General features: G+C 43.2%; 1 protein-coding gene across 1 annotated transcript in view; it reads left to right on the top strand.

Moving 5' to 3' along the window:
* The window catches only part of SMARCC1 (SWI/SNF related, matrix associated, actin dependent regulator of chromatin subfamily c member 1), a 125838-nt gene that overhangs the window by 96070 nt on the left and 9019 nt on the right, over positions 1-20749 (top strand). Inside the window, exons 25-26 of the mRNA XM_049777334.1 lie at positions 2212-2346; positions 13308-13569. Of these exons, the coding sequence (XP_049633291.1) occupies positions 2212-2346; positions 13308-13569 (397 nt within the window). The remainder of the gene's footprint in view (positions 1-2211; positions 2347-13307; positions 13570-20749) is intronic.

The following is a 20749-nucleotide window of genomic DNA, read 5'->3' as shown; positions in this document are numbered from 1 at the left end:
GTAGCCTAATCGCAGCACATCAATAGTAGGAGCTGCTCCAGTTTTTTTTTTTTTTGGTTTTTTTATTTTGGATTTTTTTTTGTTTGTTTGTTTTTGTTACTCAGGGGTTACTCCTGGCTGTCTGCTCAGAAATAGCTCCTGGTGGGCACGAGAGACCATATGGGACACCAGGATTCGAACCAACCACCTTTGGTCCTGGATCGGCTGCTTGCAAGGCAAACGCCGCTGTGCTATCTCTCCAGGCCCCAGTTTTGTTTTTGGCAGCATTAACCTGTGTCTGTTCAATGTTTAACTGATGTCTGACCAATGTCTACAGTTTGTCAAGATGGACAGTTGGGCAGAAACTTTGATTTATCTTTAAATGAAAATGCCTCATACCCACTTTCCCAAAGTAACCTGGATGACTGACAGCATTTCACGCAAATTTTACATCTTCTCTTTCATTAAGGAACTCTAGATTGATATAGTGCTTGCCACTAATCAGGTGACTATTATCTGACGGTGCCATGAGGGCCAAAGCCAGTGAATAAGGTCAGCAGTTACTCTTCGAGGACTGTAGCATACCAAGGTAGCAGATGATTTTTTTTTTGTTTTGTTTTGTTTTCCACACACAGTGATGCTCAGGGGTTACTTCTAGCTTTGCACTCAGCAATCTATCCTGGCAGTGCTTGCTGAATGCCAGGGATTGAACCTGGGTCAATCATATACAAGGCAAAAGCCTTATTTTACTATTGCTCTTAACTTTCATGTTTTTATTTTAAAATATATGACATAACACCTTCCATTGAGAGCATTGCATAGAATTTATAATCTTAATGTAACCTTCTGGGCTTTTAGTTTGGTGTCAGTTCACATACAGTGGTATTTGTGAGCTACTCTTAGCACAGTGCTATTGGGGTTGCTTTTGGTAGTGCCAGTATTTAACCCAGGGACTCCCTCCTATATTCATGTGCTCCAGTCTGTTGACTTTATCTCTCCAGCCTTGGCTTTTGATGGTTTTGATGTACGTTGATTTAGTAGAGGCAGTTCTGAGCATTAGTAGTTGTTGATTTATTACTTAAGAACTGCTCAGTGTCGTCTTTTGCTTATAATTCTGAAAATTTTTACAGGTGAGTGTCCATAAAATTTTGTTTCTCTTTTCAACTATTTGTTGGAATGGTGAAAAAATAAGGTTTTTTCCTTAGTGTTGTCTATGAGTTTTGTTTCCAGAAACCTATAATAATATTTTTTCTTTTTATACTTAAAAAACACACACACACAACAGAATAGTGGTTTTCAACCTTTTTACACCTGTAGATAAGTTCTGGTCCATGCACCAACTTTTCAAAACAGTGTAGAGATCATTCAAACAAGCAGGCCATTATTATTTCCCTCCTCCCCAAAAAAGTTATGCCAGCAAAATAAGCACACAAATTCTGCATAAGTTAATTATTTTGGCAGAATTAATAGCGAATAAAATAGTCTTGCAAGTTTATTGATGGCAGACTTTATGCCTTATGTCTGATAAAAGTTGAGATTAGTCCTTTAAATTTATTCAGAGCATTGACCAAACATGGGTTCTATTTTTTTTTTTTCTTTGCCAAATTCCTTGTGCTGCTGAGTTGTTAAGAAGCATGAATAGGAGTTATCTGTATTTTTCTTACTCTGGACCCCATCCTCAAAGTAGGAATAAAGTGCTATTCGCTCTATCCTCTGTAGACAATTAGTTCTACTGGTTAACAAGAAGACACAGACTTTGTATATGTCTTGGTCACTGAGGGAGATCTCTGCTCTGCTCCTGAGCAGTTGAAAGGGAGGTGAGGATAGTGAGCAGAGGGACAGTTAAAAGGGTGAGTGTGGGGGCTGGAGAGATAGCATGGAGGTAGAGCGTTTGCCTGCATATGAAAGGACAGCGGTTTGAATCCCGGCATCCCATAGGGTCCCCCAAGCCTGCCAGGAGCGATTTCTTAGCGTAGAGCCAGGAGTAACCCCTGAGCGCTGCCGGGTGTGACCCAAAAAAAAAACCAAAACAAAACAAAAAAAGAGGGGGGATGAGTGTAAAGATCAGTATTCCTCAGGTACTCATCCACTTTATCGAAGTGTCATCTTTTTTCAACCTACCTTTTTCCTGGAGTCTTCAATTGCAAAAGTCCCAGATTGAACGGCAATTTCTACATTTTGTTTCTTTTGGGTGGGGATAAATATTTAAACAATTTAATGTTTTGCCCTTAGCATCTGGCTGCTGTCGAAGAACGAAAGATCAAATCTCTGGTAGCTCTTCTGGTTGAGACACAAATGAAGAAACTGGAGATCAAACTTCGACATTTCGAAGAGCTGGAAACTATCATGGACAGAGAGAAAGAAGCTGTAAGTAGGGACGGGGGGAAAAGGGGTTTGGGTTTTGTTTTTTAATTGTATATGGGAGGTTGGTTTTTTTGGGAGGGGTATGGGTGTATATGGGAGGTTTTTTTTTTTTTTTTTTTTTTTTTTGGTTTTTGGGCCACACCCGTTTGACGCTCAGGGGTTACTCCTGGCTATGTGCTCAGAAATCGCCCCTGGCTTGGGGGGACCATATGGGACGCTGGGGGATCGAACCGCGGTCCTTCCTTGGCTAGCGCTTGCAAGGCAGGCACCTTACCTCCAGCGCCACCTACCCGGCCCCATGGGAGGTTTTTTTTTTAATAATTTTTATTGTGACCAATGTGAATTACAAATCTTTCACAGTAATATTTGTGGTATATTAAATGGAAGTTTTTAACAATTAAATGCCCTTTTTTTGCAGAGTGAGATTAAGATCTTAAGCCCTTTTTTTGTAATTTGTTTAAGCTCTATGGTTACAAAAATGTTTATAGTTGGATTTTAGTCATTGAATGTATGCACTAAACTTTTCTTAAAGTGTAAGTTTTTTTTTTTTTTTTTTTTGGTTTTTTTGGGTCACACCTGGCAGTGCTCAGGGGTTATTCCTGGCTCCAGGCTCAGAAATTGCTCCTGACAGGCACAGGGGACCATATGGGGCGCCGGGATTCGAACCGATGACCTCCTGCATGAAAGGCAAACGCCTTACCTCCATGCTATCTCTCCAGCCCCAAAGTGTAAGTTTTATAAAATCAGGGATAACCTATTTTGACCCCTTTATTCATATCTTAAAAAAAAAAAAACCCAACTTTTTCAAACCCTTTCCATTTTGCACTTTCAAAAGGAACTTCCGCTAGTATAGATTAAAGAAAGGAGACTATGGGCTTGAGAATGTGGTTTAGTAATCCAGCACAGAACTTTACCTCCAACATGAGAAAAAGAAATACTCTGAAACCATTTATCTAGACCTTAACTTATATTTTGGTTTTTCTGTTACATATCAAGCTCTAGAAATTGAATGTTCAAGGTCAGGGATATAGCCGACTAGTAGGGTACACGCTTTGCCTTGGATTTGACATCCAGCAACAAAGGAGTGTGAAAAAGAGAATTCTTTTTGTGAGGGCATGAACCACACCCAGTAGTGCTGAAGGTGGGGGATATTACTACTAGCTCTGTACTCTGGTTTCACTCGTGGTGGATTCAGACCATCTGGGGTTCCAGTGATCAAATCCAGGTTGACCATGTGCAAGGTAAGTATCCTACCTGCTATACTATTTTTGCAGCCCTCCCCCCCAAAAGACTTCTTTGGGTTTTTCTTTTTGTTGTTGTTGTGGTGGTGGTGGTGGTTGTTTTGGGGTCACACCCAGCAGCGCTCAGGTTACTCCTGGTTCTATGCTCTGAAATCACTCCTGGCAGGCTCGGGGGACCCTATGGGATGCCGGGATTTGAACCACCGTCCTTTTGCATGCAAGGCAAACACCCTGCCTCCATGCTATCTCTCCGGCCCCTCAAAAGACTTTTTTTCTTTTGGTTTTTGGGTCACACCCGGCAGCCCTCAGGGGTTACTCCTGGCTCCAGGCTTAGAAATCGCTCCTTGCAGGCTTGGGGACCATATGGGATGTCAGGATTCGAACCAATAACCTTCTGCATGAAAGGCAAATGCCTTACCTCCATGCTATCTCTCCAGCTCCTCAAAAGACTTCTTTTTTTTTTTTTTTTTTGCATCAAATTGAGCAGTGGGGGAGTTATATACCAACTTTTGTGAAACTAACGTTAATAAATTCTGATAAACCACTCCCATTGGACCAGCCTCAAAAGACTTGCTTTGTTACCAATTTTTACTAGAAACTTACCTGATTCTGAATACAGCTACAATTAGAGCTCAGAGTAAAAGTACTCAGAAAGTACTAATACTTTTTTGGGCGGGAGGAGGTGCACACCTGTCAGAGCTCAAGACTTACTCCTAGCAGGCTTGAGGGATCATGGGATGTCAGAGATTGAACCGCGGTTGGCAGCATGCAGGCAAACACCTTACCAACTATACTATAGCTTCAGCCCCCTACTAATACTTGAAGGAATGTAGTTTTGGAATCTAGAGTATGCCAAGGGAACTATATAAAGGAGTATAGATTACAGTTCAGGTGAGGATGATGGTGATATGCTCACAACCCCAGGCTTCAGTCAAGCAAAAAAGCAGCTTAAGAGTCAAGCAGATAGGGGCCAGAGCAATAGCACAGTGGTAGGACGTTTGCCTTGCACTTGGACCACCCATGACGTACTCGGGTTCAGTCCCCTTCATCTCATGTTCCCCGGAGCCTGCCACAAGAGATTTCTGAGCGAAGAGCCAAGAGTAACCCCTGAGCACTGCCAGGTGTGGCCCCACAACCACCCCCCCCCCAAAAAAAAAAGTCAAACAACTATTAACTGTTAGCCAAGAGAATAAATTTCAGGTGAGGATTGAGGAGCTGAAACTACTTGATTAAAGCTAGGGGGCCTGGAGCCTGCCAAATGCATTGCCATTTGTGTTTTACAATCTTTTTTAAATATTATGAGGTCTTACCCCTTGCATTGCCGCATTGCCCTACCCATGCCAACTAACCCTGAATGTGGAAGAATTTAGTGCTCATGCCCTTGCAAGTAGACAGTACCAGTGATTGAATTGGGGGCTCCAGCTATGTTTCCCATTTCTCCAAGCCATCTTTTCAGCCCTGATGTTTTCAAATCATAGAGCTTGCATCTGACTGAACCTTATTGTAAAACTAGCAATTGGGCAAGTGCTTCTAGGCACTGTAAATAGTTGTTGCTGGTGTCTGATTGACGTGTTTGGAAACTTAAGCGGATGGTGGGTAGGAGGAGGTGAGACAATCCAGTCAGACAATGATAACTGAATGATTGAACTCCCTATTGTACTCTGATTAAAATGTAGAATGCAGGACTTTGAGCAGAGAACTAGTGATCTTCCTCTACAACTTCTCCAGCATCATCCTGTCTACTCTGATCAAATATTGTAAAGTGGCATAGTTAGACTAAGGGAAACTGGTGTTTGGGTAATCTCCGAGATTATGATGATTTGGATCAGGCTGTCTGCAAATGAAAGTGATATTAAAATGATCAAGTTTTCTAGGTAGTGTTAAAGGTATTGTCAGTAGGATATTTTCGTGTAGGTTTAGAAGAGTAGGTTGTACTTTGTGACAAAGTAAGAAAGAGCCAAAAATAAATTTATAACCGTAGGGAAATTGTGTGTCACTTGATTTGTGTGTGTGCGTGTGTATTAATAGTAATGAATCTGTGCTACCTGTCACAAATGATTGAATCTATTGTTAGGCATACATCTTTATTCTAGGGAAGTTTTATTTGATATTAAGAAAGCCAGACCGAAAGCAGGTCTAGTGCTGAATCAAAGACAACACATAGCCTGGGGAATCAAACTAATTGCCACAAGACAGAATGACAAGTTTTGTACCAGTGTTAGCCAGCTTACAGTTTGGTCTTTTTCCTCCAGAATCACACATAGAGGCTCCGAGTTGCTTGTTGGCTTGCTGTTTTCTCAGCCATGAGAAGGAATTGATATGTTCATTTGGGACTTTTTTTGGTGGCAGGGAGGCCACACCCTGCAGCGGCGCTCAGGTTACTCCTGGCTCTGCGCTCAGAAATCTCTCCTGGCAGGCTCAGAGGACCATATGGGATGCCAGGGATCGAACCCGGGTCTGTCCCAGGTTGGCTTTGTGCAAGGCAAACACCTTACCTACTTTGGCCCTTGGTTCTGTCCTTTTTATTTATTTATTTTTTTCCCTTGGTTTTTGTGACACACCTAGTGACGCTTGGGTTACTCCTGGCTCTGCACTCAGAAATCGCTTCTGGTTTGGGGAACCATATGGAACGCCATGATTTGAACCACCTTCTGTTGGATCGGCTGCATGCAAGGCAAACGCCTTACCGCTGTGCTATCACTCCAGCCCCCATTTGGGACTTTTTTTTGGGGGGGGGGTGTCACACCCGGCAGTGCTCAGGGTTTACTCCTGGCTCTCTGCTCAGAAATTGCTCCATGCTGGGGCCGGGCGGTGGCGCTGGAGGTAAGGTGCCTGCCTTGCCTGCGCTAGCCTAGGACGGACCGCTAGCCTAGGACGGACCGCGGTTCGATCCCCCGGCATCCCATATGGTCCCCCCAAGAAGCCAGGAGCAACTTCTGAGCGCATAGCCAGGAGTAACCCCTGAGCGTCACAGGGTGTGGCCCAAAAACCAAAAAAAAAAAAAAAGAAATTGCTCCATGCTGTCTCTCCAGCCCCCCATTTGGGACTTTTTTGACTTGACTTTTGAAGGTGAAAGTTAGGTAACCGACCTGAAACTTTTCAAAAGGGGGTATGATTTTTTGCTTCAGTGTCAAGGCCTTGCTTGCAGTTAGAGGCTTCAAGTCTTAGCTGGTATTTCGATCTTTGGCAGTGGAGATGGAGGTTTCTTTTATCCTTTTCCATCTTTTCCTCTTTCCCACTCCACCTCCCTACTTTATGCAGATGAAGCGGGGAGAAGAGCTTTGTGTGAACTTCAGCTGCATTTGCAGCTGTGTCTGTTTGGTGTCTTGGTGTAGAAAAGTGCTGTTGTGTTCAGGTTCCGCTTAGATTGGGTTGCTTTATATACATACACTGTGTAGACGGGAAGAGGAAAGAGGAAGGCACAGTTTGAATGTGGCAGAGGGGATGGGTCTTGAGAGCACAGCTACAGGCAGCTTTGTGTAGAACTGGGTTCCCTGGAGCCCGATTGAAGCCTTGAAAGAGAGTGAGCAGATTCATTGACACTTTATTTTGTGTGGGATTTTACACTGTTCAGTTTCACTATTTATCCACAGTCCTACGAAATGGGAAAGAAAAGAAAAGCTGTCTATAGCACAGGACTTGGACAAATTTTGATTTTAGGTTACAAAAATAATATGCAAATTTTTCCTTTTTCTTTTGCAAACTTTCTCAAATAATATATTTTTAAACTCCTAACCTCATTTCCTAGGAATCAACACTTTAATAGTTGGTGACATGCAGAATATTTTTAGTGAGCATATTTCATGTCTATGTAGTATAGTTTTTAAATCCAATTAGAAACATGCTATAAATACGCTTGCAACTTTTGTGTATTAGTGTATCAGGCATAATTATAAGTAGAAAAGATTCATTTCATTAGAGATTGAAGGGGGGTGGAAATCATGTCCATTCTAGTTTTTGTTTTAAAGTTTTTGGACCACTTGAGTTAATCCAGCTCTTCTCCAGATCTACTCCTGACTGCACTCAGGCATCATTTCTGACAGACTCGGGGACCATATGGAGGCTGAGAATGAGATTGAGTCTGCCACATGCAAGGCAAATGCCTTCCCCTCTTTGTATCTTTCTGGCCCCACAGTTCTTTTTTTTTTTTTTTTTTTTTTTTGGTTTTTGGGCCACACCCGGCAGTGCTCAGGGGTTACTCCTGGCTCTCTGCTCAGAAATAGCTCCTGGCAGGCACGGGGGACCATATGGGGCGCCGGGATTCAAACTGATGACCTCCTGCATGAAAGGCAAACACCTTAACTCCATGCTATCTCTCCGGCCCCTGGCCCCACAGTTCTAATTTTTATTTTTCCTTTGACATTTAAAAATGACAAATATCATAAAAAGGGCTTACTAGCTAGAGCAAAGGTGGCGAACAAGTTTGCCACAGAGAGCCAAAATTTTAAACTGTGAGAGTCAGAGCCACATCATGCAGTGACCTGCCAAAACAGACAAACACTCACACAAAAGCATATACTTTTAACAATAATATATTAAACACGTATTGCATTTTGCCATTTTGAGTGAAGGTGAAAATCCTGCAGTGATGGTGAGGGTGTGATGGCTGCATCCTCCACACTAAGAACTAACGGCAAGATGTGACACAACCTGTGACTCTCGGGTCTCCCCGCTCGCTGGCCCTGTGCAGTTGTTTCCGAGGGATGGGAGCCGGGAAGATGCAGCCTGGGGCGGGAATACACAATCGGAGATCTCTCCTCAGAGGTCCCTCCTCAGAAGCTGCATAACAAAATCCAAGCTTGGCAAAGAGCCACAGTATACAAAATAATGATAAGAGGCAAAGAGCCGCATTCATTTTGGCTGGGAGCCGCGTGTTCGCCACCCCTAAACTAGAGAAAAACTTTGGCCTAATCTTCTTTAACAGCACTTTTTGTTAGTTTTTCCTTTTCACTTTGATACTAAAGTGAGTTTCCAAGGAATGGCTGGTTTGGTAATCCAATCTTATCCCTTCAGAGATTAAAAAGCTCTTTCCAATAATTGTCCCGTGTCTGGGGCCAGAGCCTTAGCACAGTCGGTAGAGCACATGCACAGAGATGGGAGGTTGGATTCCTGGCACTCTAAATCCCTCTCAGCACACCTGGAGTAGCCCCCAGCCCACCAGAAGGGATTTCCCTGACTCAAAACAAAACATCCACACACCAACAATTCACCTTCTTTAAAAAACAAATTATGACCTAAATTCCAAATTTTTTTTACATAACTGCAGAACTTGAGCCATTCTCTTCAGGCCAAAAAGCTCAACAAGAACATAGGTCAGAAATCCTTTTGTAGCAACTTGGTAAATATAATCTCAGTGAGGTCCTCAATTTCCTCAAAAGAATATAAATCAAAACAACGGAGGGAGGGAGGAGCTCTTACCTTGCACACAGCCTTGTCTTTAGTCCCTAGCACCCCAAATGTGTGCATGGTTCTTGAGTAGAACCAGGAATTAACCCTGAGCACCACTTGGTGTAGCGCAAAATACCCAAAAGAAAGAAAAAAAGGTAAAGCCAATGACATGTTCATTTGTTTCTTTGTTTTCTTTTCTTTTCTTTTCTTTTCTTTTCTTTTCTTTTCTTTTCTTTTCTTTTCTTTTCTTTTCTTTTCTTTTCTTTTCTTTTCTTTTCTTTTCTTTTCTTTTCTTTTCTTTTCTTTTCTTTTCTTTTCTTTTCTTTTCTTTTCTTTTCTTTTCTTTTCGGACCACACCTGGCAGCACTCCAGTTACTCCTGGCTCTACTCAGAAATTACTGGCAGGTTTGGGAGACCATCTGAGATGTTGGAGATTGAACTGGGGTCAGCTGCATGCAAGGCTCTACCTGTTGTGGTGCTCCTGCTCCTTGGCCTTTTTTTTTTTTTTAATAACTTTTACTGTTCCCAGTCTAAACTGGATGAAGGAGACTGATGGTTGGATACCTCTTTTTGTTAGTCTGTCTCTTAAACATTATATCTGTCCGTCCGTCCGTCCGTCCGTCCGTCTTTCCTTCCTTCCTTCCTTCCTTCCTTCCTTCCTTCCTTCCTTCCTTCCTTCCTTCCTTCCTTCCTTCCTTCCTTCCTCCCTCCCTCCCTCCCTCCCTCCCTCCCTCCCTCCCTTCCTTCCTTCCTTCCCTTCCTTCCCTACCTTCCCTTCCTTTCCTTTCCTTCCTTTTTTTTTTTTTTTTTTTTGGTTTTTGGTTTTTGGGTCACACCCAGCAGCATTCAGGGGTTATTCTTGGCTCTCTGCTCAGAAGTCATTCCTCGCAGGCTCGGGGGACCATATGGGATGCTGGGTTTCAAACCACCGTCCTTATGCATGCAAGGCAAACACCTTACCTCCATGCTATCTCTTCGACCCATTAAACAGTATTTCACTGATTAGTCTTCTTGCCAAGCTAGACTGACTATGTAGTCTCCCTCTCTTTATATTTTGCAATTATTATCTCATAAGCATGCAAAGAGAAGTTCATTGAGGCCATCTTTATTTTCACATCACCCTCTTATTAGCAGCATGGCAGAATACTGATGCACTCCTTGAGGCCCCCTCAACTCTCACAAAATGGTTGTTTTTGAAGCTCTCCTTCAGGTGACTGCAATCAGCCAACCAGAGCACAGGCCATAAGCTTTATCATCCCATGGCCCCATATATGGTCCTTAAGCACAGAGCTAGGAGTAAGTGCCTCTGAACATAGCGGGGTGTGGCATTAATGCACACTCGGTTCCCCTCCCCCTGTAGACATTAGATAAGTCACATTTCAAGTGCTCAGGAGCTGTTAGTGGCTTGTGGCGATTTATTAAAGAGCCTATCTATAAAATGCCTCCTCGGGGACTGGAGTGATAATACAGCAATAAGCCGTTTGCCTTGCATGAGGCCAACCACCTGGCTTCAATTCCTGGCAGTCCATATGGTCCCCTGAGCTTGCCAGGAGTGATTTTTGAGCACAGTGCCAGGAGTAACCCCTGAGCACCACCACCTGTGGACCAAACATAAAATAAAGTAAAATAAAATAAAATGCCTCCTCCACAAATCAGTTATTTTATTTAAAATGGTGGTGTGCAGTTTCTAAAAGGAAAAAGGAAGAAAGGAAAAGAAGAAAAATGTCTGCCACCGGCAGGGGATAGGGCGGTAAGAAGGAAACTAGGGACATGGTGGAAAATGTGCGTTGATGAAGGGTGTAGGTGGACATTGTATGAATGAACTCAATCACGAGCAACTTCGTAACTTTTTGTTTGTTTTTGTTTTTTTCGGCCACACCCGTTCGATGCTCAGGGGTTACTCCTGGCTAAGTGCTCAGAAATTGCCCCTGGCTTGGGGGGACCATATGGGATGCCGGGGGATCAAACCGCAGTCCTTCCTTGGCTAGCGCTTGCAAGGCAGACACCTTACCTCTAGCACCACCTCGCCGGCCCCAACTTCGTAACTATTATACAGTGATTCAGTTGAAGAATCTATTTAAAAAAAAATCAAAGAAAGGGCCCGGAGAGATAGCACAGCGGCGTTTTGCCTTGCAAGCAGCCGATCCAGGACCTAAGGTGGTTGGTTCGAATCCCGGTGTCCCATATGGTCCCCCGTGCCTGCCAGGAGCTATTTCTGAGCAGACAGCCAGGAGTAACCCCTGAGCACCGCTGGGTGTGGCCCAAAAACAAACAAACAAAAAATCAAAGAAAGGGGGCCGGAGCGGTGGCACAGAGCAGTAAAGTGTCTGCCTTGCCGGCGCTAGCCTAGGATGGACCGGGGTTCGATCCCCCAGCATCGAATATGCACTTTTGTGACCAACTACGGACGGATGGACTCTGGTTCAATTCCTGGCATACCATATTGTCCCCCGAGCCTAGCAGGAGCGCTTTCTGAGTGCAGAGCCAGGAGTAACGATTGAGCACCGCTAGGTGTCACCCAAAAATCAATGAATAAATAAATTATATATAAAAAAAAATCAAAGAAAATTAAATGAGGTATGGAGAGATAGTATAGGGTTTAAGGTGCTTGGTTGGCTGTGTCTGATTGGGTTCCATTCTTGACTCTGTTGGTCCTCATAACCACACCAGAAAAACAGAAATATAAGTAAACATACTAGAAAAACTAAGTGCGGGATTTTATCGAAAATAAATCTATTAAAGTTCTGTGGTATATGCAATTTTCAAATTTTAACTATGTTTATAACTAGTATAAAAATGTATGTAAAATGTTATGGTAAAGAAATCATTCTATTCATGCTATATAATCTTTCTGTGGTTTCCATATACCTGGATTTTTATTTCCTCATGTTCAGTTTATCTGCTTCTCTTTGGTAAAGCCAAAGACCCCACTGGACAAATGATGTGAAGCCAGGAGCTCAAACCCAGGCCTCCTTCATATGTAGCAGACTCTGAGCCTGTGCAGTCTGTGCTTTAGCCTCAGGCCCTAAGTTTATTTTTAGCCCCTAAAATAATGCTTTGGGAGCCTAAATATGGTTTTCTATTTTGGTTGTGAATTAAATTAGTTTTGATAATTCTTACAGTGAGTTCCATGTCTAAACTACTATTAGGCATGACTTCTCAGTTTCCTGGCACAAACAGTAAATATTTCTCTTTAATTTGGGTCTCTGAAAGATTATCTTGAAAATTATTATTATTCATATTTATGCTGATTTGAGTTTGGAAGTTCACACTATTCAAGTTCCACAACAAATAAATGTATACCTGAATTTAGTTCTCTGCTAAGTTTCTCCCCACACAGGAAGTTCCTTCTTTTGCCTCTATTTTCTTTTCTTTTTTTTTTTTTTTGGTTTTTGGTTTTTGGGCCACACCTGGCGGTGCTCAGGGGTTCCTCCTGGCTGTCTGCTCAGAAATAGCTCCTGGCAGGCACGGGGGACCATATGGGACACCGGGATTCGAACCAACCACCTTTGGTCCTTGATCGGCTGCTTGCAAGGCAAACGCCGCTGTGCTATCTCTCTGGGCCCTCGCCTCTATTTTCTGATAAATCTTTTCACCTTCTTTAAAAAAAAATAATAAAGTGTACCTTTGCAACTAAGGCCACTTTATTCAGATAATTTAATTCTGGTATCACATTCTAAAAATAGTAACTGGAAAAATTGCTTTTAAAAGAGAGTATCTAAAAATGTTTGGTGGACTTGAAATTTTATCATCTGAGAAACTATTACAAAGGCAGACTGCATCTGTTTTATCCGGGGAAGATTAAGGCAATGTGGAAACTGTTTATATCTGAGGTCCTGCCTGTCAGTACACAAAAATTTACATGTCTCCACACTGGGCCCAGAGAACAAAAGCCCACTGGGAGATGGGCACAAGGAAAGGCAAACTTAATATTGAACAGCAGGTCCTTGCCTAGGTTACAAGTGTCTAAATGGAAATCATTGCTCACAAAATAATTTAATGTCTTTTCTCTCCTTGTGGTTGCCTGTGTAACTGTGCTGAAGTATAAGGAATTCATATATCGGGGCCAGAGCGATAGCACAGTGGTAGGGCGTTTGCCTTGCACTCAGCCAATCCAGGACAGATGGTGGTTCGAACCCCAGCATCAGCATCCCATATGGTCTCCCATGCCAGGAGTGATTTCTGAGTGCAGAGTCAGAAGTAACTCCTAAGTGCTGCCAGTGTGACTCAAAATTACAAAACAAAACAAAAAAAAAAGGAATTCAGATATCAAGTAGTTATCACTCACTTCTCAGTATCTTCCCTGGTGTGATTTTTTTCCTCCTTTTCTTACAGTTAGAACAACAGAGACAGCAGTTGCTTACTGAGCGCCAGAACTTCCACATGGAACAGCTGAAATATGCTGAATTACGCGCCCGACAGCAAATGGAACAGCAACAGCATGGGCAGAACCCACAACAGGCACACCAGCACTCTGGAGGACCTGGCCTAGCGCCACTTGGAGCAGCAGGCCACCCGGGCATGATGCCTCATCAGCAACCCCCTCCCTATCCTCTAATGCACCACCAGATGCCACCACCTCATCCACCCCAGCCAGGTGAGAGGAACTGCGCAGAGAGGTTCAGTGAGAGTACCCAGCACCAGGGCTCATCACAGCATAGTTAAGGATTTCCAACTGTGTCTATTTCAACTGAGTTTTATCCACAAATGATCTGGTTTTACACAAGTTAGATCTGACTTTATAAAACCATTTTAACCTGATTTCTGCCATGTTCTCTTTCAAGGGTCCTTATAGTTTGCTTTGGGGTTTATTTGCTAGCGGGGTTAGGTCACCCCCAGTGGTGCTTAAATACTCATCTTTGATTTATGTATACCAGGGGCCAGAGCAGTAGCACAAAAGTAGGACATTTGCCTTGCACACAGCTGACCTAGGACTGACTGCACTTGGATCCCCTGGCTTCCCATATGGTCCCAGGAGCAATTTCATATTAAGGAGTAACCCCTGAGCATCTCCAGGTGTGGCCTAAAAACCAAAAAAAAAAAAAAAAAAGAAAGAAAGAAAGAATTATCTATACAAGATTGACACACATGTAAAATAATATAATATTATTATAGTGGGGCTAGGGAAGTAGTTTGGTTATATAGCACTTGCTTGCATGTGGTTTGATCTTCAACACGACCAAATAAATAAATGAATCAAATGAATTACCACAACCTTTCAATAATCTTCACATTTTATTATTAGTTTTATTTTGTTTGTTTGTTTTTTGGGCCATACCCGGCAGTGTTCAGTGGTTACTCCTGGCTCTGTGCTCAGAAATTGACCCTGGCAGTTCGGGGGAACCATATGGGATGCCAGGGGTTGAACCTGGGTCCATCTCAGGTAAGCAGCATGCAAGGCAAACACCCTACTGCTGTGTTATGACTTGTACCCCTGTTAATTAGCTTTTTATTTTGAGAATCTGTAGGCATACATTGAATTCCAAAAGATTAAATTTCTAATTTCTTAAAATTTCTAAAGATCTATAGCACAACTTCAAAATCATTGGTGTTTTGTGTGTTATTCAAATAAAATTCCTAGTAACAATTGTCTGGTTTTTATGGAAAGTTTAGGGCAGGGAGTTGATTTTGCTCACACCTGGCTCTTTGCTCAGATGTCACTCGTGGGTGGCAAGACTCGGAGGACCATATGGGGTGTCAGGGATTAAATCTGAGTCGGCCATGTGCACACCACTGAACATTACCTCCATTCCTAAATGTTTTTGAATGCTTCATTAGTTTGAATCAGTATTCAAATGAGGTCTACACATCACATTTTTGATAGTTCTTTCCTCACTTTTTAATTTTTTTTGTTTTGTTTTTGTTTTTTTGGCTTTTGGGTCACACCTGGCAGGGCTCAGGGGTTACTCCTGGCTCTATGCCCAGAAATCGCTCCTGGCAGGCTCAGGGGACCATATGGGATGCTGGGATTCAAACCACCATCCTTCTGCATGCAAGGCAAATGCCTTACCTCCATGCTATCTCTCCGACCCCTTTCCGCACTTTTTAATGTGCTAAAAATTCACCTGTTTCTGTTTTCTCTTTCCTGTTACATTTCCTTTTTTTGCTGCCAGTTATACTTTCAGGTTTTGCAATTGTGGTACTGGAGGGGCATCAACCTTTGGGCTCACTTGCCTGCGTATTCACTGTGTGTAGTGGCTCTGGTATCCTCACCCTGCAACTTCCCAGAGGCTGACTGTGGTATTGTTCTGGTTCAAGTTCACTTTGGGGTAGGCCTTTTTTTCCCTGTTATCTTGTGACCATAGTTGTTTCCCATGTAGTTAGATTGACCCATACATACAGAGTTTTCTATTAGACTTAAGATTTTACCTGCTGGGCCAATGCTATTGATAGCAGAACAGGTAGAATGTTTGCCTTGCATGTAGTTGGCTTGAGTTTGATCCCTGGCATCCCATATGGTTCCGAAGTGTGCCAGAAGTGATTTTTGAGTGCATAATCAGGAGTGTAACCCCTGAATGCTGTTTGGTGTGGCCCTAACGCTCCTCCCCCCAAATCTTTTTAACCTGCCTTTGAGAATTGTTTCTTAGTAAAATTGTTTTGAATAGGCATTGAAAAAATGTGGGTTTTTTGTGTTTTTGCTTCTTTGGGCTACACCTGTTGACGCTCAGGAGTTACTCCTGCCTATGCTCTTATGAAATCACTCCTGGCTTGGGGGGGACCATATGGGATTCTGGGGGATTGAACCGCAGTCCGTCCTAGGTTAGTGCATGCAAGGCAAATGCTCTACTCCTTGCACCACCACTACAGCCCCCAAAATGAGGAAATTTCTAAATTTATTATTTCCTCTGTATTTACATTTTCATGTTTTTGTCCATTGATCTTTTTGTTTGTTTACTTTGGGGCCATACCCGAGAGCACTGAGGTTACTCCTGAATCACAGGCTCATTGACCATACTGGATGCTGGGGATCAAACCTGGGTCAGACAGGTGCAAGGCAAACGTCCTACTGGCAGGCTTGGGGGACCATATGGGATGCTGGGTTCAAGGGAATTGAACCGAGGTCTGTCTCAAGTAGGCAGCTTGCAAGGCAAATGACCTACTGCTGTGCTATCACATTCCAGCTCCTCTTGACAATTTTTGTGATTTCTGGAATGGAAAGCAATCTCTCTGACACAGGCCTGTGGAGTTGAGCTAAAATAAGTAAAGATCCTTGAAACCTGAGAAAATCGGTCCCCTTTCTGACTCATGTCACTTGACCTGACTTTTCTCAGAAGACAGCTTTTCTTTTCTTTATTTTTTTTAACTTTATTTATTTATTGGTTGGTTGGTTGATTGGTTTTTGGGCCATACCTGGCTTTGCTCAGGGGTTAATCCTCGCTCTGTGCTCAGAAATCACTCCCGGCTGGGTAGGGGGACCACGTGGGATGTCTGGGATTGAACCAGGTCCCTCCCTGGTTGGCCACATGAAAGGCAAAAAGCATCCTACCACTGTGCTATCTCTCCAGCCCCTGCTCTTCTAAATGTAATGGAAATAACTAGTCTTATTTGCCTGAGGAAGCCAGAACTGACAAAAGCATGGTTTTATAATTTATACAATTAAATATGTCTTTAAGAACTCAAAGCTTGTTTTAGGTGGTTTTTATTGGCTTTACCCAAAAATTGATGATATAGGTTGACTTTGATTGGCAGGCATTCATGTTCAAATGCAGAAACAAGTATCATTTGCATTTGCAGACTGCCACTTCATTGAAATGGTGGGGGTGGATATGGTCTTAGTTATCTTCATGCTCACAATACAAGGTACTTTCTCGATTGTCTTTCAGCTTGAGCAAATCTCAACACAAATATTAAATTTTTTTTCTCTTTATGATACCGAATTTCATCAGAGATAATAAGCTTCTAAGAGTTAACGCTTAACAAAATGGTCACAGAGAGAGAGGAAAGAGAGAATATACTTGTCCAAGAGTTAACAGACTTTTTTAGGGAGGAAAAGGCCCTTGAATGATTTTTTTCCCCTTGTTTTCTTGGAGAGGAGCTACACCCAGCAGCTCTTAGGGCTGAGCACTGAGCTGCACTCAGCACTGCTCAGGGCTAGCTTTGAGCTGAGATACCTACAGGGTATCTAAGATATCACTCCTGGCATGGTGAATGAACCCAGGCTCTCCCTACACAAGGCAAGTACCTGACATGCTCTACTGTCTATTACTCTGGCCCCAAGTTTCTACACTTGAGTTATGAATAGTAAGTACTGCTGTGACATGCACATGCCCTTTAGTAGACAGTAAACATACATTTCTTTGGTGGGACACCCCACCCCAGTCAGATCTGATACCTAAGGGCTTATTCCTAGCTCTGCCCAGAGGTTGATCCCTCTGCCCAGGGATCACTGCTGATGATAGGGCTTAGAGGACCATACTGGGAGTTGAACCTGGGTCAGCCACTTGCAAGGCAAATATTCTACTTGGTATATTATCTTTTCAGCACCGCCACTGCCTACCCACCCCCACCTCTATCCCTACCCCTCAGTGAATTTGTTCCACCAAATGAAAAACAAAGGCAGTGTCTTTAGTAGGGTGTTGCTATTATATAGTTGCTAATGGAAACTGGAGATAACCACTTCCACCTTTAGATTTTGCTGATCTTGGTGGAATAATACAGCACTGCATTTCATCTTTTTTATATTTAGTTGCAAAAGTGATTTGATGAAGTGTTTCCTAAAATGAAGCCTGCTCACGTCTCATTGCCTATACTGGAGAAGCTTTTCTGTGTGTATATGTGTAAGAAATGGCATAGAGAGAAAAGAACATTCTGATTTGAAACATCTTTATATTTTCTTCATTAATGACTTTTTTAGGGCCCCGAGAGATAGCACAGCGGCGTTTGCCTTGCAAGCAGCCGATCCAGGACCAAAGATGGTTGGTTCGAATCCCAGTGTCCCATATGGTCCCCTGTGCCTTCCAGGAGTAACCCCTGAGCACCGCTGGGTGTGGCCCCCCCCCAAAAAAAGATTTTTTTTTTTTTAGATGGGGACTATGGGTGTAGCACCCTTCTCATAACAAAAGAATTTTAGATGTTTCTTAAAAAATCCAATAAGGATTGATCTGATTAGGGGAGTATTCAAATGAGGTGATGTTGTGAAAATAAAACTAGAGGACTATAAGGATAGTATAGGAGGTAAGGAACTTGTCTTTCATGAGACTGACTCCTATTCAATTTATGTCCCCTGAACACTGCTAGGAGTAAGCACTTAGCAGTTGGGTTATGCTCCTCCCCCCAAATATAAAGCTCTAGGACATTTTCTTTCTTTTTTTTTTTTGGTTTTTGGGCCACACCCGACGTTGCTCAGGGGTTACTCCTGGCTGTCTGCTCAGAAATAGCTCCTGGCAGGCACGGGGGACCATATGGGACGCCTGGATTCGAACCAACCACCTTTGGTCCTGGATCAGCTGCTTGCAAGGCAAACGCCTCTGTGCTGTCTCTCCGGGCCCGCTCTAGGACATTTTCTTTCTTTTTTTTTTTAATCTTTATTTAAACACCGTGATTACAAACATGATTATAGTTGTATGATTACAGTCATGTAAAGAACACCCCCCTTCACCAGTGCAACATTCCCACCACCAATTTCCCAGATCTCCCTTCTCCCCACCCCCCTACACCTGTACTCGAGACAGGCTTTCTACTTCCCTCATTCATTCACATTGTTATGATAGTTTTTAGTGTAGTCATCTCTCCAACTGCACTCATCACTCTATGTGATGAGCTTCATGTCCTGAGCTGCACCTACCAGCCCTCATCTCTTTGTCTCTGAGATATTGTTAAAAATGTCTTTCATTTTTCTTAAAGCCCATAGATGAGTGAAACCATTCTGCGTCTTGCTCTCTCCCTCCGACTTACTTCACTCAGCATAATAGATTCCATGTACATCCATGTATAGGAAAATTTTATGACTTCATCTCTCCTGATGGCTGCATAGTATTCCATTGTGTATATGTACCACTCATCTGTAGAAGGGCATCTTGGTTGTTTCCAGAGTCTGGCTATTGTAAATAGCGCTGCAATGAATATAGGACATTTTCTACTAGTGAAGTTTTATATTAGTTTCCCTGTAGGACTCAACACTAGTGCCCGGAGAGATAGCACAGCAGTAGGGCATCTGCTTTGCATGCGGCCGACCCACCCTGCAACAGACCTGAATTCAATTTCCAGCATCCCATATGGTCCCCTTAGCCAGTCAAGGCAATTTCTGAGCACAGAGCCAGGGTTAACCTCTCAAGCACCACCAGGTATGGGGGCTCCTCCCTGCCCCCCCCCCCCCCCGTAAAAAAAGAAAAAAGACTCAACACCAGATGATGCAAGCTTCAGAGTTCAGATATCAGTTAGTCAGTTCTCAAGCAGGCACTGCAAGCACCCAGGGCTGAGATTTCCAGGATTGCATATGGGGAACCAGAAAGGATTGTAACTTGGATTCTAGCTATTGCTTACAATGTGGGTGTTTTTGATCCCACAATGAGTGATTAAAGAGGGCGTCCCTTTCTACCTGAGGAGATTTCTTTTCAGCGACAGGGATCAGGACTTCAGGCCAGACTTTGGTACATAATTAAAGGAAAGTACCTATTAATGACTTGATTTAAAAGCAAATGACTTGGATGCAATGAAGTTTAATCTCTGCCCTCCCGGGGGTGTTTACAGTAAAAGAGACACTAGAGCATTTTCTGTGTCTCTGGAGTGAGCTGTGTTGGGAAACCCTTTGTGAATGTTTCTCTGGGTGTGAAAAGCAAAGGAACATACTGCTTTAACACATCAGCACCAGCATGTACCCCAGGCAGCTCACACTTGAATGTGGTTTAATTAACACAAACAGTGCTGCTGCATCATCATGTTAAATATCTTTATGAGTTTTGCTATTATTAGTGGGGGGGGAGGGCAGAGCAATACCATACTGGGTAGGGCACTTACTTGCCTTCTAAACTGCAGGTCTGGGTTTGATCTTCAACATCCCATATAAGTCCCTCGACACTTGAGCATCTCCAGGTATGGCCCAAACCATCTCCCCCCCCCCACACACACACCCCAGTCAAAAAAGTCAAAAGCAAACACCCCTGTCCCTCCCAAAAATACTAGAATGGCTAGACATGCCTACGAATTCCAGAATAGTAGTAATTGATTAGATGAGAACTCAGATGTATTACAGATGACATTTTAATGATAGACATGTGGGTACCAGGGCAGTAGTACAGTGGGTAGGGCATGTACTTTACACTCAGCTGGCCCACCTTCAAGCCCCAGCATCCATTATGATCCCCGAGCACTGCCAGGAGTGATCCCTGAACACCTATGTGACCCCCCCCCACACACACACACCAAAAAAAAAACTAGAGTATTTTTCAGCAGTTAAATATAGGTTTCTTGAACCAAGGTTCTAGTCATGTATGACCTTCCCTCTCCCCAGTTATCTTATTCATCCCACGGGAAATAGTAACCCGGATGGGAAAGACACAGGTCTCATTTCCCAGCCTAGTCCATGGACTCAGCTCTGTTCTGAATAGGAAAGGGATCCTGCTTCGTATGAGCCAAGTTTTATTATCTGTGGTTCCTTTGGTCCTGCTTGCATCATGTGATAACAAAGCTGCTCTGCCTCTTTCCGGAGTAGTAGGTCACCCTGACAAAGAGAACAGTGAAGGCCCAGTCTTGAGCAAAGAGCATCTGTCACGGGCTCCCCCGGAAGCCGCTGCAGGAGAGGAGCCTGGGCTTCCCCTCACTTGGCCCTGCTCCTCTGA

This window comes from Suncus etruscus, chromosome 7 (genome assembly GCF_024139225.1).
Source record: "Suncus etruscus isolate mSunEtr1 chromosome 7, mSunEtr1.pri.cur, whole genome shotgun sequence".
NCBI classification, from domain to species: domain Eukaryota; kingdom Metazoa; phylum Chordata; class Mammalia; order Eulipotyphla; family Soricidae; genus Suncus; species Suncus etruscus.
Note: the sequence above shows the minus strand (reverse complement) of the source record. Positions and strands in the feature narration are given on the sequence as shown.